At 45.2% G+C, this 18655-nt stretch overlaps 1 protein-coding gene across 8 annotated transcripts in view; it reads left to right on the forward strand.

The window, feature by feature from the left end:
* Positions 1-18655, forward strand: part of PKP4 (plakophilin 4) — an 83564-nt gene that overhangs the window by 38278 nt on the left and 26631 nt on the right. For 6 of the 8 annotated variants that reach the window (XM_027734575.2, XM_027734576.2, XM_027734580.2 and 3 more), the window contains 6 exons: positions 6883-6917; positions 11051-11182; positions 11332-11522; positions 12316-12871; positions 15276-15467; positions 16917-17121. In XM_027734575.2, coding sequence (XP_027590376.1) covers positions 6883-6917; positions 11051-11182; positions 11332-11522; positions 12316-12871; positions 15276-15467; positions 16917-17121 — 1311 coding nt within the window. The remainder of the gene's footprint in view (positions 1-6882; positions 6918-11050; positions 11183-11331; positions 11523-12315; positions 12872-15275; positions 15468-16916; positions 17122-18655) is intronic. The other 2 variants (XM_027734577.2, XM_027734584.2) reach the window with 1 other exon arrangement.

Genomic DNA, 18655 nt, shown 5'->3' on the forward strand with positions numbered 1-18655 from the left:
GTTCAGTTCTGGCTGCCAGCTGTGTGGGAGCACACCGTGATGCAGGGGGACAGCCGTGGGGCTCATGCAGATGTGTGGCACAGGCTCTGGGGCCGGGGGACAGCCGTGGTGCCAGGGCTCAGCCTGCAGTGCTGAACACACTGGCCTGGCTCTCACAGCTGGCTGGTTCCTTTCCTTAGTTGCTGTTGTGTGACTCGGGAAGGCTGAGTGGTGTGGGGAACCAAAAGGCTCTTGCTTATCAGTGGGACAGTCCTGCACTGATAACAGCAGCTTGTCACACACACTTCAATGCAAGTGTGTAACTGGCACACCTGACTCTTTGGAATGCAGCCCCTTGGGCAGCACCAGAACTGATAAAGGAAATTTTAGCGCTTCTGACAGTCACTTTGATTAATGATGTGCCTGCCTGAGGTCCTCTGGGTTTTGAAAGATCAAATCTATTTTGTAGCCACAAGGGTGGTTTATTTTCTCTGTGTTTCCCACTGGACTAGAATGTGCAGTTTCTGTAGTAGCAGGCAATATTGCAGAGCAGTTCAGCACAGTGCTGTGCTCTGTGATGGACACTCAAACTGCCAGTGAGGTGCACATGTGCTGCATTTCACGGGCACATGTTTTTCTCACCCAAGCTGTGCCTTCTGCCCCACCTGAGGGGCAGTGCCATGTGGGACACCCCAAACTGTGCCAACCTCCTGCCAGGGCATTTCATAGCAGGCAGGGGCACATTTGTCCTGACCCGACCACTCTCAGTGAGCTCATCTGGGGTAATTCTCCTCACAGAAACTGGTTTCAGTTTGCTCCGATGATGTGTCAAATGCTTCAGTATTTCTAAGGGTATATTTGAAATTGTTTGCATTATATTCATGTTACCAAACTTTCATGGCAAATTATAAACTCAGAAAAAACTACCTTTAGGATCAGAGGGGGCATGCTTTTGGGACATGCTATCTTTTATCTTGCTCCACAGAAAGTTAAAAGTGCTGTCTTTATTTATGTCTGCATCAAAAATGAGTGAACCTTGTGAAGTATTTTGTCATAGTTCCCAAATCCATGTTTTTTGAAATTCCACCAAAGCTTTTGAATGCCAAAAGACCTGAGGAATTTGAAGATTTTAATGCAATTTGCTGATGATCAAATATGAAAAAAAATTGTAGCTTACAGTGTAGTTACTCTGGTACTAAGTTGAAAAGTGATGGTTTAACACTGACCTCCACTGCATATGTCAATACTTATTGCCTCACCCAGGAGTAGCCTGGGCCACAGAACAGGGCTGTTGTTTTTCCTGTGAATGTCCACCTCCCACTCGGCAGGGCGGGAGAGGCAGAGTGACTGTGTTGGCTGAGTTGTGGCTCTCCCGAGGCTGGAGCCGAGTGAGCCGTGGGCTGCAGCAGGTGGATGTGCTGGATCAGGGGGCACACGTTACCTGTCATCCTCAGGAGGGGCAGTGACCCCCGGGCACCCCCAGCCCCATGCGCAGCAGGGGCTCCAGTGCGGAGCCCTGGCACGGCTGAGTGCCAGTCCCTCAGGCCTTCCCTTAGCTAAGGGAGGCACCAGTCCCAGCCGTGGGAAGTGACATCCGTCAGGATGAGCGACCCCGTCCGGGTGTAGTATCCCAGACTTCAGTATTGCAGAATTCAGCTTTCTGATTTCAGCCCCGGAGCACAGTGCTTGCCTGGGTCAGCCAGCGAGCCCCAGGCCCGCCTGCTCCTGGTGGCAGCACTGGATAATTTGTGTGGGGAGCATGGCATGACTGTGGTACCTGGTACAGGGGCTGGCAGAATGGGTAGAGGAATTAGGTGTATTGGTGAAATCAAGAGGATAGCTGTTAGGAAAGTTGAAGACTAAAAAATTGCCTCACTTAGTTCAAATGTTTGTGAAAATGTCTGCTTACCGGTATCAATAAGAAAAGCAAAAATATGGAATCTCATTGCACTGATTCTCCTGGTTGCCCATTGCTTGTAATGTGTATTACAAGTTTATAGAGTTGAGTAAATGGCATTTGATTTGAGACATGCCCCTATACCAAGAATTCAGTTACACAAAGCTTTGAGCCTTCGTACTGCATATAGTTGTAAATGCGTAGTTGATGTAGATATTTAAAATGGAAGATAAAGGACAAGTAAGACAATACATTCAGCCTGAACGGGCACTTGAGCACTGGCTGGCAGCTCCGGGGGAGCAGCGAGCCCGGATCCCTGGGAACAGCCCGGATCCCTGGGAACAGCCCGGATCCCTGGGAACAGCCTGGATCCCTGAGAACAGCCCAGGTCCCTGGGAACAGCCCGGATCCCTGGGAACAGCCCGGATCCCTGAGAACAGCCCGGATCCCTGGGAACAGCCCGGATCCCTGGGAACAGCCCAGATCCCTGGGAACAGCCCAGATCCCTGAGAACAGCCCGGGTCCCTGGGAACAGCACGGATCCCTGGGAACAACCCGGATCCCTGAGAACAGCCCGGATCCCTGGGAACAGCACGGATCCCTGGGAACAGCCCGGATCCCTGGGAACAGCCTGGATCCCTGGGAACAGCCCGGATCCCTGGGAACAGCCCGGATCCCTGGGAACAGCCCGGATCCCTGGGAACAGCCCGGATCCCTGAGAACAGCCCGGATCCCTGGGAACAGCCCGGATCCCTGGGAACAGCCGGATCCCTGGGAACAGCCCGGATCCCTGGGAACAGCCCCCTGGGAACAGCCCGGGTCCCTGGGAACAGCACGGATCCCTGGGAACAACCCGGATCCCTGAGAACAGCCCGGATCCCTGAGAACAGCCCGGATCCCTGGGAACAGCCTGGATCCCTGAGAACAGCCCAGATCCCTGGGAACAGCCCGGATCCCTGGGAACAGCCCGTTCCTGCCGGTGCCTCACAGCACAGATGTATTCCAACGATGGAAACGTAGCCAAGCAGTGAGCTGAAATGCTACAGAAATATGTGTGAAGTACATACATTTTAAACAGAATTATATTTTTAGCTTTTTACAGCTTTTCACCATTTTATAAATATTTAATAAATAATACTAAATTTTTTTCAGCTGTTGCCTTTTTTTGATGACAACAGCAGTATAGCCAACCAGTGAAGGTAGGCAGTGGAAATCACTGCTTTTCTCTCAAGTGGTGCTGTTTAAAAAGAATTGCTGTTCACCTGATGGAGTACTTGCAAATATAATAGGCTTAAACTGTTTCATGTTATGTAATACCTGTGAAAGATGCACTGGGAATTGAACTGTCCAGGCTAGGAACTGGGGAATCATAGTTGTGTTTCCGTAATTTTTGAAAAATAGCACAGTGCTTAATAAAATCAGCAATCTGAAATCAGAATTTCCCTAGATGTCAGTTCCTGAAGCCTTCCTGTCCCGTGCACAGATGCTGGCCCGGTCCCGGCCGTGACCTCCACCAGCCACTTCTGCCTTTGCAGGGTGGCACAGCCATGCCACTGAGAGGGATGGAGGCCCCTGCTCCAACCTGGAAATCCAGAGCTGGAAAGAGTTTGTTTGAGAGCTGCCATGTGAAAATGTAAAATAGTGCTGGAGATCCTTAGTGGGTTTTGTCTATAAATGACTTCCTACAAAACCTTTTCCGTTTGTCAGATTATTATCTGTTCCACCTTGGTAGCTGGTTCAATTCTGTGTCTAAAACAGCTTTGTACTAAACCTGCGATATGGCAAAGAAAAGGTGTGAAATTAAGAATGGGACAAAACCACAAAAAAACAACCGAATTACAAAAGCACAAATGAAACAAAACCTCAAAACAAGCAAGCAGAAAACAATCCAGATACTTAGGAAATATGAATGAGGAAAAAAATTTAAGGGGTCAAAAAAAAAAGGCATAGATTGATTTCATCAGAGTTTATATGCATGCTCCATCTCCAGTTACCAAATATTCATGTTTCTGTCATAATATTTATCTCTGTCTTCACTAACTGAAAACTGTATATCACACCAAACTGTTCTGAAAAGAAAATATAATTTCTGCACGTCTACTCTACTAACCTAATTCTTTTTCAAGGATAATAGTGGACTAAAATTAAGCATTTTCCGAAGTGCAGTCCCCCACACATGTGGCCTCTCTGTGGATATCTCACATGTTATTGTCAGGAAGGGAGGGCACAGCAGCTCAGCATGGGGAGTGCAGTGTGTGACCATGCTGGCTTTTAGTGGAATGAAGTGCACTGGACTTACTGCTCAAAGCTGGAGGACTTGGTAACTTCCAAACATTTCACCTGCAAGGTGACAAAAGCAGGTGATGATGTCAGTAGATGATGTATGCTGGACTTGTTCCAGAATCCTTTAATAAGAGCCAAGTTAAATGTTTGACTGATTGAAGTGTTGATGAAGCAGCTTTCTGCGTGTGACCTGTGGTCAGAGCAGCCTTTATCATTCCTGCCTCCTGGACCTGTGAAGGAAGTGCCAGTAGCCAGGTGTGCTGGGCAGGGCTGAGCTCAGGGGTTACAGTCCTGTGTGTGACAGTGAAGTAGTTGGGTGTGCTCAGCCAGTGTTCCCTTCACAGCACCACGGAGCCATGTGGGCTCAGGGCAAGGAACTGAGTTTCCAGAAAGCCTGAGGAACAGAGCAAGGGTGAAAGAGTGTAAAACTCTGTGTTCAGGTAGCATGAAAATTCTAGGGCCAGGGGTCAGAGACTGTCAAATGGGCTTTGTGTTTCTTCAATCCAGAGGACCAGAGTATCAATGAGTAAGGTAACAGTAATTAATTGATTAATGACCAGTTGTATGCAAGTCTGTTCAGTGAGGAGTAAGGAATATACTGTAATGTAATGAATTTGTGTAGGTTAACTGACATTCAGAACTCAGCTTTCAATAACAAAATTAATTTCATTTTATACAAATTCTTTTTAATCTAATACCAGTTTGGGTACAAATTTCCTTATGATTTTGTAACAGTAGAAATATTTTTAAAGATTTCATTAAAACAGTTACAAGGTTCAGTTTGCAAGCAAAGAAGCCAGTAAAGTTGCACAGAATTTCCATTAGTGTGTAGCTACAGTCCCCAGATTACACTAGAGAAATATTCTTGAGTTACTGCACTGGTTAGAGTCAATAGCAGTGTACTAGAAACGAGAAGTAGTTTTAGCTTATTTAAACTGGATGAACTTTAGGCCAAGGCTGTGCAGAAATTGAGGTTCGCTGGCCTTGGAACCGGTGGAGCAGCCAGGTGATGGTAGCACAGCTCCTCTGCTGCAGAGTTCAGGTGTCCGTGGGTGCTCCTGCCTTTCTCAGAGCCATCTGCCTTGTGTGCCACGGTCACTCGGCCTGATCTCCTGCAGGGACAGTTGTAATAGCTTCAGAAAGCTCCATGTGCTCTGTTTATTCCCTCCTGTTAACTAGAGGCTGTGACCTTCTTCCTGAAACGCCTTAGCAGGCTTGGTCATGCAAAATCTGGGCTTGTTTAAATCCCAATTTAAACTGTACCACTAAAGGTAGTTTAAACTAATCCACCTGCCTGTGCTCTCAAGTGGAGTGGCAGAGCTCCCTTGGGCACAGCAGGTGAGTTTGGGGGAAGGTAGCTGCTGGTGGTGAGGGTGAGCTGGTCAATCCCCCAGGATGATGTGCAGTTGCAATTTTTGCTCCCCCTGATCCGGGACGTAGCTGGGTCCATGTTCCAACTTGGTGCTCTGGCATCAGGGCATGTCCCAGCACCACAGAGGGATCACATCAGGGACTAAGGCTCCTAAATGGTTGGTTTCATTTTAGAGAATAAGGATGAACAGCTGTTCGAGCTGCTGTGCTGAAGTTATTTGCAATTGATGGCTGTGGTAGAAAGAAGTGAAATAAAAATCATTTAGAAAGATATAGTCTTACACAAAATTGCAGTCTCATGCTGATATTTAGACATAATATAATCTGATGGACTTGCCTGTTTTCCCTTTAAATAGCTTTACTTTGGAAAATAGCAACTTAAAATCATTGCAAAAATGATGTAATAGTCGAAGTTTGGTAGTTTATATTAGAGTGAGGAAATACATTTTCCCATAAAAATATGTAGAGTATCTAATGCCAATAACACATGGATGAATTCTGAATTTCTCTGCAAAGGTGGTTATGCAGCAGTACTACTGTGGGCACAGGAAAGCACATGGCTGGGTGGAAGGACAAAATGGGGAAGATAGTTTGATATAAAATCATTACTGGAAAAATGCAGGAGAAGTTGAGGTTTATGCTGATATCAAACTTGCTTGGTCTGTGCAATAGTTGTTTGTGAAGGTGTCTCGTTTACCTGGACAGTGTGAGGTCTGTCACCTCCTCGCTTTCAGAGGTGTAGCTGTGACTCAGGTGCTTTGCCTTGTCCCATAAAAGGATCAGAAATCTCTGGCAAATTGGAAACTGAAATAACAGTGAAAATAATGAACAGAAACAGACCCCCAATTCTTAAGCTGCTTTCCGTGTAGCAGCCAAATGCTGTGGAGTGGTGGTTCCCAAAGCTCCGTGGCTGGCCCTGCCCTGGGCAGGGAGTGCTCCTGTCCGAGGCTGTGCTCGGTGCTGGCAGCACACCCTGGCTGTGCCCGGGGCTGGGGGTGATGGCACACGCTGGCTGGGCTGTGTTCTGATGGAGCCTGGGACAGGAACTGGGTGTCATAAATCATACTCTCACCTGTCCTGGGGCACACAGGTCATGCTGCTTGGTGCTGTGATATCCAGTAAGTTATGGTGAATAACTCCCACTGCCTAACACAAAATTAAACGCAATAACCAGTGCTTCAGTTGTCAGGTGTAAAGCACTGCAGAATGTTATTTACCTGGGCTATCGAACTTTATCTGCTGGGGTTCTTTGTGCAGTTTCCTGTGCTTTGGTTAAAAACAAAATAAAATAAAAATGAAATCCAAACTAGCCACATGGTTCATTTTTGTAATAATTTTTTTTCTTTCTGCAGCTCTACTGAGAAGTCATTTCCTTGGAGATCTTCAGGTATTATCTTTATGTGTACAATTTGCTTTAAGCCTTAAGCCCAAAAAGCTTTATTTTCTTGGCGTTCATTGCTTGGCATTCATTTTGACGTGAACGGAATGTTTAGCCACAGTGCTACATGTCTTTTCCAAGTATCTTTTTTAAAGTGTGACATTAACATGTTCTTTGTCACACGTGAGACACTTGTGTGTTCCTCTGTTACCTAAAAGGTGCTTGAGCTTAGAGAGAGTTGCAGGTACTTTTATTGCAGCTTTTTGTGCCCTTATGTTTCTGTGTGAGCTGTGCCTGTAACACAAGGTTTGTCATGTACTGGGTCTCCTTTGCAATGAACTAAAAATTACTTGTGAGTCTTCTCCCTCCAGGTAAGGATCGTGAAAAATACTACATGTTTTAAGCTTGAAAACAGATGTTTTTACTTAACTGAGAAAGTGTCTAATAAGTGAAGGTTTTTCTGCGAGTGCTTTTTCTATTTTTGTATCTCAGGGTAGCATGAACTTTCTTTCCAAAAGAAGCACTTTTCTTGTGGTACTGCTACGTCTGCTCCTGAGTATACTGGGGGAGTGGGTAGGACTGTATCTTCAAAATGCCATTCTCGTGTCTGTTGGAGTAATCCCTGCTGCCCCCGGCAGATCAGAGCATGGTGCTGGTCAGGCTGTGTGCCACAGTGATGACATGGGACCTTGCAGAGTCACTCTGGGAGCACAGTGGGCTCTGCAGGGACGGGGGGCACGTGCAGGAGCCCCGCGGGACGCACTCGGATGGTGTCCCTCCAGCTGGACCATGTCCTCTTGTCATGCTTCCCCAAAGTGGCCCCATGCAATCCAGCTGCAGCTGGCACTGCAGGCAGCCTGCTGAGAGCTGCACCAACCCTGCCAACCCCTGCAGAGCGTTTGTCCCTCTGCACAGGGTGCTGTCCATGCTCGCAGCTGCTGCTCGGGGCCACTGCCTGCCAGTGCTTGTTCAGCCTAGCACGTTCATAATCACCATCATTGGGGTAATTGAGGTAAATATCCCCTTCCTGGGTTTGGTTTTATTTAGAGACTAAGCACTTAAACTTCTGCATAGTTGTATTTCCATGGTTTCTGTTGCCCCAGCTGAGGTGAGGCACACATTAGCTTTTTTCCTTTCCTTTAAAACTAATATTTTCAACAGCCTATTTGTCCTGGCATTTAACTTTTGCTAATCATGGTGGTGATTTTCAGGTATTCTCCCAGCAATGGCTTTAAACAGAAGTCAATTTGTTTTGTCTAGTAATTGAGAAATTGGTTTTATTTATTCTTTCAATGTGAACATTGTTTTTGTGGATTCTATTTTTTGGGGTTTTTTTAATCACATTGTTTCCCCTGGTTCTACGGTGTCCCAATGACAGTTCACAACTGGTACAGATTCCTTCTGACAGCTCTCTGGCGTTGTTCTACTGATTTATCTCAGCCAATTGCATTCCATTGCTTTGTTTCCTCCTCTGATTTTCCTGTAACTTATTCTTTGTCTGTTGTTTGTCTCCTTGTCTTTCTATTAGTTTCTTTCTTTCTTTCTTTCTTTCTTTCTTTCTTTCTGCTCATGATTTTATTTTATCCTTTAATTCTCCCCTCGCATTTGTGTGTGTCTTTTCTTTAGTAATCTCCTCTGCACATCCCTGCTAAGCAGTCACTTGACATATGGCAAAACATCCTATTTCTATTTCAATGCTGTATGTGTTAATGCAAACCTAGATGTGTATTTCTCACATCTCTGTACCCAAAGTAGCCTTCTCTGCAGTAATTGCATGTTGGAAAAAACCCTATTTCTTGCTTAGAATTTCTTGCTTCACATTTCATTTCCTGTTAACATTTACGTTGTGATTCTGGCATGATGGTAGGTTTTATTCCCCAGTTCACTGTGGAGCTTTGTTTTGTAGAAGTGTTGTTAGATGCTACCTTACCAACTGCAATCTGAAAATACTGGAGTTAAAGATGGATGAAAACACTGCCTTAAGTCACCTTTTTTCTGACTGTAGATAGTGGTTTATGTCAAAAGCATCAGCAGATGATAAGATGTGACTGTCGCTGTGATTGCTTTCTGCATCAGTAAAATTATACAGAATTTTCACAGAAATGTAAAACGATGTTGTTTTGCAGATGCTTATAAATAGAATATTAGATCAGCAGCCATTTATAAAAAGGCTCTTATTTTATTCAGGGCACTCCTCATGATTTCTGGTAGTGGAGAGAAATAGAAAGACAACAATTTATTTTATTGTGCATTCTGGCTTTGTTAGACAGTCAAAACAATCTTTATTTTTTAGCCCTGTGAAAGCATTTGCCTGGTGGCCAATGTGTGATGGAAGCAGGGTTGGGCTCAGAGTTCTGTCTGAGGAACATCTGCACTGCATGGCACAATTGGACCTTATTCTTCCTGGATATCTCTCCCCAAACTGATTATTTGTCAGTCTGACATTGATTTAGTATCATATGATATCCAGGAACTGAAATAACAGGGCCTTGTATTAGTGAAACAAAAAAGACTGAAGATAAAAGTATTGAAGTTGGATGTAATTCTGATGTAAATGTCTGAGTCCCCCAAGTGTTTCGTTCCGAAGAACACGAAATACCCACTGGTGGCTGTTACCCTCTGGTGTTGAGCTGGTGTAACAGGCTGTGAAGAGAGTTCTGTGGTGTTGGTTCTCTGGATTGTTTCTAGGCATACTGATGATTGAACTAAGGGAAGTGTAGTAACACATCTTATTAAATCTTAATTAAATTTGGTCGTAATACTGTTATTGTAGTAAGAGTATTTTATAAGCCGGTTTTGACCTAAGAATGATATTACTGATAAATAACTGTGCTGACTGCCTAGAATTTCTAGGATTGATTGATTTTTTTTAAATATATTTTTAAAATTCAAATAGCGTTCAAACATTCCTCATAGTAGCAATTACTGAATAACTTTTTAGAATGTATGGTATGTTATGGCTCATTGTGCAGATAGTGAGACACCAGCACTTTGTGTCCAGCTACTGTAAAACCCAGAGGATTTCTGTGCAGCAGGAACTGCTGCCCAGAGCCCACAGCTCCTGGCACCGAGCAGCCCTTGGCACTGGGCTGGTGCTCCTCCGTGTGTTTCCTTTGGGTTCACTCTGGGCTCGTTCAGGAATTTCTGCAGCGAGAATTTACATTTCTGGTGTTACCTTTAAACATAACCTCTGTTGCCTATTCCACTTCCTCAGGGAGGTTCAGATTAGATATTGGGAAAATTCCCTCCTGGAAAGGGCTGTCCAGCCCTGGCACAGCTGCCCAGGGCAGTGCTGGAGTCCCCATCCCTGGAGGGATTTAACCTGTGTGGATGGAGCCCCTGGGGACATGGGTTAGGGGTGGCCTTGGCAGTGCTGGGGAGGGGTTGGACTCGATGGGTTCAGAGGGCTTTTCCAACTCCAATGATTCTGTGATTCTGCTGCCTGTGTAACATGATGGCAATTGAATGCTTAATATGTCTGTCAAAATAATGTTGATTCAGTGTCGTCATCTTTGTCCTTTTTTTCCCCTAGACTCTGTTTAACTTTTTCCTTTCTTCATAAGAGCATTGCTGTGTCTCCTTTGTTTTTCCTTATGGCACTGTCCTTTGTCTGTACAGTTCAGCTGACATTCTTAGAACTGAAGTTAGCTCAACTTGCTGAGGAGCAAATATTTAGATAGTAGTATATGAAGTAAAAAGTATATAAAATCAGCAACTGCTGTTGATAGTACACAAACAGGGATAAAAATTGAACTCAGCCTTTTGCATCTGGAGATGTTGATTACAGGCCCTTAAGACAAGGGTAGCTGTCCTCTGGACACAGCAGCACAGTTGCACAGTGTTTCTACTCAACAGAGTAGACATACTAGGTAATCAATTCATTTATCATTAAAATGGGTTGGAACATATATTTGAAAAATTAGAATTCTAGAACTACATCAAAACTTCAAGGAAACCAAATTCTCAGATATTCATATTAACATTCTTTTTATTGAGTCTGGGAGATGACACCTGTCTGCCAGTAAACTGTTTCTGTTGGGAGTAAGTAATTTGTTAGTGTGTGTGAGAAAATTATGGTGATTGAGTTTGCAGGAAACTTGCATATGAAACATTGGATTTATCTAATTAATTTGTTCTTTCAGATCCTCCGCCCACCGGTGTAAGCAAACCCCAGGTGTCAGAGGGTGTCCACACCAATGCTTATGACATTAGAACAGAAGCAGAGCAAGGCACCCTCTACTCACCAGAGCAGACATCTCTCCATGAAAGTGAGGGTCTGTTGTGTGCATTTTAAATATTGGAATACATTTCTGTAGTGATGGTATAAAAATGTAATAGTTATGAATGCAACAAATAACGAATTTATATAGGACTTTGTGAAGTTATCAATGCTTTTATTCTTATGCTGGCTTCATATCTACAGGGTCTGTAGGTAACTCAAGGAGTTCAACACAAATGAATTCTTATTCTGACAGTGGTTACCAGGAAATAAGCAGTTTCCATAACAGCCAAAACTTGAGCAAGTCAGAGCTCAGACAGCAGCATTCCCTCGTTGGACCCACCAACAACCATGTGGTGAGGAGCTCCCGCGCTGAAGGGCAGACGTCAGTCCAGGTACCCTGACCAGTCACTGCTCCTCTGGCTGTGCACGGGCTCTAGTGGGGTGCAGAGACAGTAGCTCATAGCTGGGCCTCCCTTTGGGTGGGCTGGAGTTAATGATGTGAATTTTGTTTAACGCTTTCACGGGTTAAAAAGCCAAAATGGCTTGTGGCAGACAGGCTTGTTTGCTGGGATCAGCACACGTGTGATTTGGGTGATTCACGGGAGCTGAAATGAGGTAACACTTGTGAGGACTCCTGACTGCAGAGTACACACTGCTGACAGGGTATCAAAAGGTACCACTCACCCAGAACTCATTGTGAGAGTGCGGAAAACCTCCTGGAATTTCTCTGTATGTACACTTAGTGCTTAAAGGAAGGTGGTGCTTGCGTTCCTGTACCTTCTGATGTTTCTGGCTTTTTCCCTCCTTTTTCAGTAAACGGAGTGATAGTAAGACAGTAGTTGTGAGAACTTTATGAGCTTATATCAGAACTCCACATTACTGCTCATGGGTTTCCAAAGTGGTCGAGTTGTGAGGAAGGAAAGCGTAGGTGCACAGTAACATAAGAAGCCAAATGAGAATGAAGAACAGATAGGTTTTTAATGTTAAATTGCTATTTTATATACTATGAAACACTGGTTAGAAAAAAAGTTACAGGAAACCTTGAAGGGATGTTGTTTAGGGTTAAAGCTACTCTCCCGCTGCCTGTATATACCACTAAATTGTGTGCATTTCTTGCTGACTTGTCTGTTTTACAGAACACAATGGGATTTTATGAAACTCATAAATGTTCTTGTTTTCAAACAGCCTTCAGTAAATACTGCTACCAACCGAGTCATGAGGCGGGTCAGCTCGGTGCCATCCAGGGCACAGTCTCCCTCCTACGTGGTCAGCACCGGCGTGTCCCCGTCGCGGGGGTCGCTGCGGACGTCCCTGGGGAGCGGGTACGGTTCTCCCGGCGTGGCCGAGCCGAGATCCCTGGCTTCCCACGGGTACTCCTCCACCACCCTGCCCGTGCAGCGGGCAGCGTCCCCGTACGCCGCGCACAGGCCCGCGTCCCCCTCGGCCGTGCGGCGCGTCGGCTCGCTCACGGCCCGCCAGGCAAACCCCAACGGCGGCGCCTCCCAGTACCAGACCGTGGGCAGAGTGGGCTCTCCTCTGGCCCTCGCCGACGTGCAAACCAGAGTGGGTTCTCCGTCCCAAACTCAGCTGGGATCCTCCTCCCCGAAGCGCTCCGGCATGACGGCGGTTCCGCAGCACTTGGGAACGACGCTGCAGAGGACAATCCATGACGTTGAGCAGTACGGACAGCAGTATGAAATCTATGAGAGGATGGTCCCCCCGCGGCCCGACAGCCTCACAGGTGAGTAACAGGTACAGGCACGGGTAAAACTCAGCACAAATCACAGCTGTACAAAACCCGGGTGTGGTGGGTGAAACGCTGTAGCGCTGGGACATAACTGCCGTGGATGTGTCAAATCAGTTGTAAATACTGCTGTCAAACACTGTATCAATCACAAGTTCCCCCTGAATACTGGCTTTCTCTATGATTACTAATTGCTGGCCAGGCATTGAATTAAATCTGATTATTTAAGTTGCTGAGTGAAATTGTCGGTCTTCCAGAGGCATGTCAGCATTTTCAAAGATAAAGTACATTTAAATGTGTGTGCAGGCTGTACATAAAGTAAGAGATACTAACCTAGAACTAGTGTTATGTCTAGTTCTTAAAATATGTAACTTAGTACTGCTGAATATTAGTCTTATTTTCCACTAATATTTCTTGACTATCTCATACTTCAAGTTAAATATAGGATAACCATTTTAATAATAGCTTAAAATAAAGCCCCAAAAGGTAGAATCTATTAATCTGAGAGGCAATTCTTATGAAGATGCAATTACTCTACATCTTAAGTTGTGTGTGTGTGTTACTGGTTTGGTTCTGACCCTCATCTGAATGAGCACAGACAAGGTGATTTTCCAATCATGTGCCCTTTTGAACGAATGGCAATGTCTGTTTTTTCTTTTAAACTGTCACACTGCAGGAAACTCCAAAATGCTCTCATTCCTCAGCAAAAGTTGTATCTTGTCCCTCACCTCTGTTTGCAAGGCATAATAGTCTGCCAGTTTGATAAGAGGGTGGGAATGAGTTTGATGGGAAAGGCTGTTCAGTAGTGTAAATGTGTGCAGGCTAGGACTGCATCATTTCTGGTGTAACAGCAATCTTGCACTTTCCAAATATTAACAAGGTACTTTACAAATACCACTACTTGGGAATATCACCTTGTCTAAACAGGTGAACTGATAGATCTTTAGAAAAATAGTTATCGGGATAATGAATCAGTAATTCAGAAACAGACACTTTAAATGTGATGTTTTCAGAATGAAGGAAGTAATTAGCAACATGGTAGTCAAGCTGAGAGAGCATCTTCTTTTATAGCCATCTGAACTGTAATCTTTGCAGAAAACTTGAAATACCCTAACTTCCCTGTGCTTTGTGTTACAAACTGAGTAAGAATCCCTTAGTATTATTAAAAAACTCCTACATTGTCTAGTATAAATTAGTTTTCATGTTCCTTTAGAGGGAGCAGTTCAATATAACACCCGAAATCTGAAACTCAAATTTGTAGATGATCAGTTTTCTGAGAGGAAGTTTGGAAGTGGGAAAGGTTAGTGCTGTGGCAGCCTTCAGTATAACCCAGAGCTCTTCCCTGCTATGTAAGCAGGAGGAGAGGATGGATATGTGATCAGCTCCTCTCTTCCTTCTGTGCTTGCAGTCTCCATTTCCATGGGGTGCATGTTCTGGGAGAACGGTTAGAGGTGAGTGTCTTCCCAGGAGATGGCACTGTCACCTGAAGCTATGGGCCCAGCTGTCCCCTTTCCCTGTTCTCATCACCTGTAGATGTGTTTTCTTAGTGATGGCCCAAAGGTTCCCTTGCAGACACTGTGGCAGAGCAGGTGTATGATTTGGGGGGGAAGCACTCCAATGCAGGATGCATTTGGTTATCCATCACTGCTCCATTGTACTTTTGAAGTTGTTCTGTAATCTCCGTCATTTTGTCACCCTTGCAAAGTTCACTTTGCATGTTCTGTTACTTTGATAGCTGCCAGAACTTTAGTGCCTGCAGTGGTAATGCCAACACGGACAAAGCTGTATACATTTGTATGTGTACATTACATGAAACACTAATATATAGCAAGGTGAAAACAAAATCTAACCCAGCCGCAGCATAGCTATGTGTATATACTCACATCACAGGCTATTTAAACCTTTATAAAGACTTTTCTCCATGTGCTTACATCTCTGCCGCCACTACTGAGCAGATGTTTGCTCTTACTGCTATGGACTGTTTCACTTTCAGGATTACAACCCCCTCGAGGCTGTGCCCTGTGCCCTCTGTCACAATGGGATTTCTGTCAGGTCCACGCTTACCCTGTCATTGCTGAACCTGCGCGCTGCACGTGCTGACTCAGCTTTTATTCCAAATCATGTAAAATGGTTTAGACTTTCAACTGTAAATGCTACCAAAAAAAATGAGTTGGAAAACTTCAAGTTATCAGTGTCTTCTTGTCAAAGAAATGCTGCTTTGTCAGTGAGTCTTTCAGAATGGGTCATTTAATAATGGCAAAAAAAGTAATGAATAAATCTTTGTGACTGTAGATATAACCAACACCTTTTCTTGGTGAAGGAAGAAAGATTCAGTCCTGCCAGCTGGATTCTTTTGGGTTGGAGAGGGGCCATGCCGATGTTTGCCTGTGCTTGGTTGCAGGCCTGAGGAGCTCGTACGCGAGCCAGCACAGCCAGCTGGGGCAGGAGCTGCGCCCGGCGGTGTCCCCGGACATGCACATCACCCCCATCTACGAGGGCAGGACGTTCTACAGCCCCGTGTTCCGCAGCCCCAACCACGGCACCGTCGAGCTGCACCACGGCTCCCAGGCCGCCCTGTTCCGCACCGGCTCCGGTGGGTGACGGCCACGGGCTCTGCCCGAGCCCCGCGTCCCGGCACACGGGGATAGAGGAGAGCAGGGCTCAGATAGGTAATGCCAGTGCAAAGGAAGAACTAGAGGGGATCAATTAATGGAGATAAAGCCAGGTTTGAAGGACTTAAAATAACCAGCGGGAATTAAAAGGCTTTGGCGATGTTTGCGGGGAATGCCTGGGGCGATCTGTCAGTGCCAGCCCGGGGTCAGAGTGTGTTCTGTTTGATATCGCACGCTCAGGTACATCTGAGATAAGCGTATTTCATGACACACAGGATTTATTGCTTCCTCTTGCATTCCCTGTGCATCACTCTCTTATGAATGGAGTTGGTGCATCAGTTTTTTATTCATCAATGCAGTGAAATGAGAGCTTGCCATTAAAATTACCTACCGCATCTTTCACAGTAAAAATACTGTTCTACCCAACTTCTCAGCAAAGGATAATGGTAAATGCTGCAGCTGAGGATTGTCTGTGGAAACTGAGATATTCCTCTAGTACCTCACAGAATTGCTACTCTTGTATTATGAAGAGCACAGGCATTAGTTTAGTACTAGGATTTATTTTCTGCAGGGAGAAATGTAATGTATGTTGCAGTGCCGTTTGTTCTTTAAGGTTGATTAATAATTTGTATAGTGATTTCAAAAAACTCTCAAAATATTATAGTGAATTAGTTAAGTAACTCCAGAAAAAACTACAGAGAACTGGCCAATTCATGTCATGTTTTCACACACTTGAAAATGGCTTTTTAATGCTTGCTAATACCAAGAGAATGAAGTGCTGAATGAGGCACCAGTTTTTGCAGTTCTCCTGCTTTCTACAACCTATAGTAAATGGAGTTTGTCAGAATGTGCCAATGAGGAAATATAACTAGAAATCGGAATTCTTTTTTCCTTGTCTACTTTATACCACTTACCTTGGAAGAACAAAAGCCACAACAACAGCTCTGTTCAGTCAGGGAGATGCGTGTTCCTGTTCCTGAACTGCCTGGCTTCATCTTCATCCTCTTGTTACCTTTTATTAGGGAAAACGTATGTGTAGTTGGGAAAAGCAAAGTATCTATTATATTATTATATAGCATAAACAATAAACAATGTAAATTTTTGTTTACTTTTCCTTTTTGGTGTAGTTGGTGAATTGATGTTATAAACTTTGAAAACACTTTTCACCCCGATTTCTGCTTGTTGGCACTTTAAATACTTGTTGAGGCAAGCTGAGGCACAAGCCTGATCCCACCAAACTTCTCATTCTGTAACTAACCTCTCCACCTCCCCTGGGACCCTGAGGAATTGCTCCCTGAAATCTGACGGCAGCTTCCCATGTGGAACTGTGCACGTTTTCAAGGCCGATGTTTTATTGCTTGCACTGGTGTGCCCCTTCTAGTTCAGCAGAGCTTTGTTACCTGGTTGGTTTTGACACTGTTCTGTCCTAGGCGTGGGCAACCTGCAGCGCTCCTCCAGCCAGCGTAGCACCCTCACGTACCAAAGAAACAACTACGGGCTGCCCGCGGCGTTCGCGGAGCCGCTGCGGGCGGTGCCGTTCCGGCTGCCCGAGCCCGGCTACGGCCGCGCCCTGCCCGCGCCCGACGGCGGCACCACGCGCTCCCCCTCCATCGACAGCATCCACAAGGACCCCAGGCAAGTCTCACTGCACGCGTGGCACCCCTCGCTGCAGTTCCCCATGGCTTAGTCCATCACCACTCGTTTAGCGACTCAGATCTGTGCCTTTATAGCCAAAATAACAAACACGGGCTGCCCCTTGCAGTCAGAGAGAGCAGCTGTTACGCGTTTTGTTACTACATTTTTCTTCCATGCTTATTTTCATGGAGAAGTTATTACAGGAAATAGTAACAAATTTAATGATATTTGACTGGATTACTCCACATATTTTTAGTAAGTCTACAGAGTAACCTGTAATACTGTGGTGAGTTTTCTCATTATATGAATGAGAATTGGGGCTTGAAAATTCAAAAGTACAGACCTAATTTATTTGAATGAATTTTTCATGAGCAGCCTGCTTAAATTTCAAAACAAAGTAATTTTAGAAATCATTTATAAATGTGGCATTTTGAAAGTGAACACGTGTATTTTTTAAATGATTCCTGCTTTGTTGTTGGAAATGTCTGAGCGCAGTGTGGGCCACTGACAAGGGTAATGTTGTCATTGCCATTTACTATAGACACTGTGCACTGAAACCTTGTATTTGAACCTGGGGGTATCAAAGCCCAGGCCATGCACAGCTTGGAGGGATTTATGGCATTGTGTATGTTCAGTGTGGGTTTGGGATTGGTAGGAATTCTGGTCCCTCCTCAGATTGCTGGTCACTGAGGCAGCTTCCAGGCAGTCCTTGGCTGTGGAAGCACGTTGCACATCCTGCTGGCTCAGAGGGAGCAGGAAGTGGGGCAGCTGCTCCTGCAGGAGCTGGGCTCAGCTATGCCTTGGGGGCTGTCCTAGGGGCACCCTGGGCACCAGGGAAACCTGGAGCAGAGATGGTGAGAGGGAGCCGCACACTGAATCCCTGGTCCTGCCTACAGCGCTTTTAGCACTGGGCACTTCCTCCAGCCCGGGCCTGTCCTGCCATCTTGACAATAAAAGCACTGCTTTAATGGATTTTGTTATTCTATTTATTGGTGGAAATTCATATATTTAATTATTTTAATAGATATTGAGAGACCAGATTAATTTCATTCAACTGAGTGGTACATTCATCCAAATGATGTTAGTAGGATAATCCTAGCTCTAAGTAAAAACTTGCTGGCTGACTGCTCTGGCATGCGGCAGGAAGAGTTACTTATAACAGGGGTGCTTCACATTCATAGCAAGGAACTTTAAAGAAATTCTGACTCAGTTGTCACTGCTGATGCACCTTCTTAGCTTGTAATCTCCCAGTGGAATAGCTTCCATTTAATCTGTTCCAGTTTCCTATGTGCATATGGTGCTGTGCCAGGGGCCAGAGGAGAGGGTTACACAGCCCCAGAGTGGGCTGTTGGGAAGCACCACTCTGGAATGAGAGGGAAAGCTACTAGTTTTACTAGAAAGGCAGTTTTCCCTAAGGTTTTCCTATCATTAGTATGGAGAAATGAACCTCGGAGTTGTTGAGCACTTCAAAGTGGGCACAGAACTGAGCTTCCTCTTTGGGTGAGTCTTGGGAAGACTTCACTGGCCAGGCCAA

Source organism: Pipra filicauda, unplaced genomic scaffold (assembly GCF_003945595.2).
Source record: "Pipra filicauda isolate LSUMZ 115617 unplaced genomic scaffold, ASM394559v2 scaffold196_size3971931_pilon, whole genome shotgun sequence".
NCBI lineage: Eukaryota > Metazoa > Chordata > Aves > Passeriformes > Pipridae > Pipra > Pipra filicauda.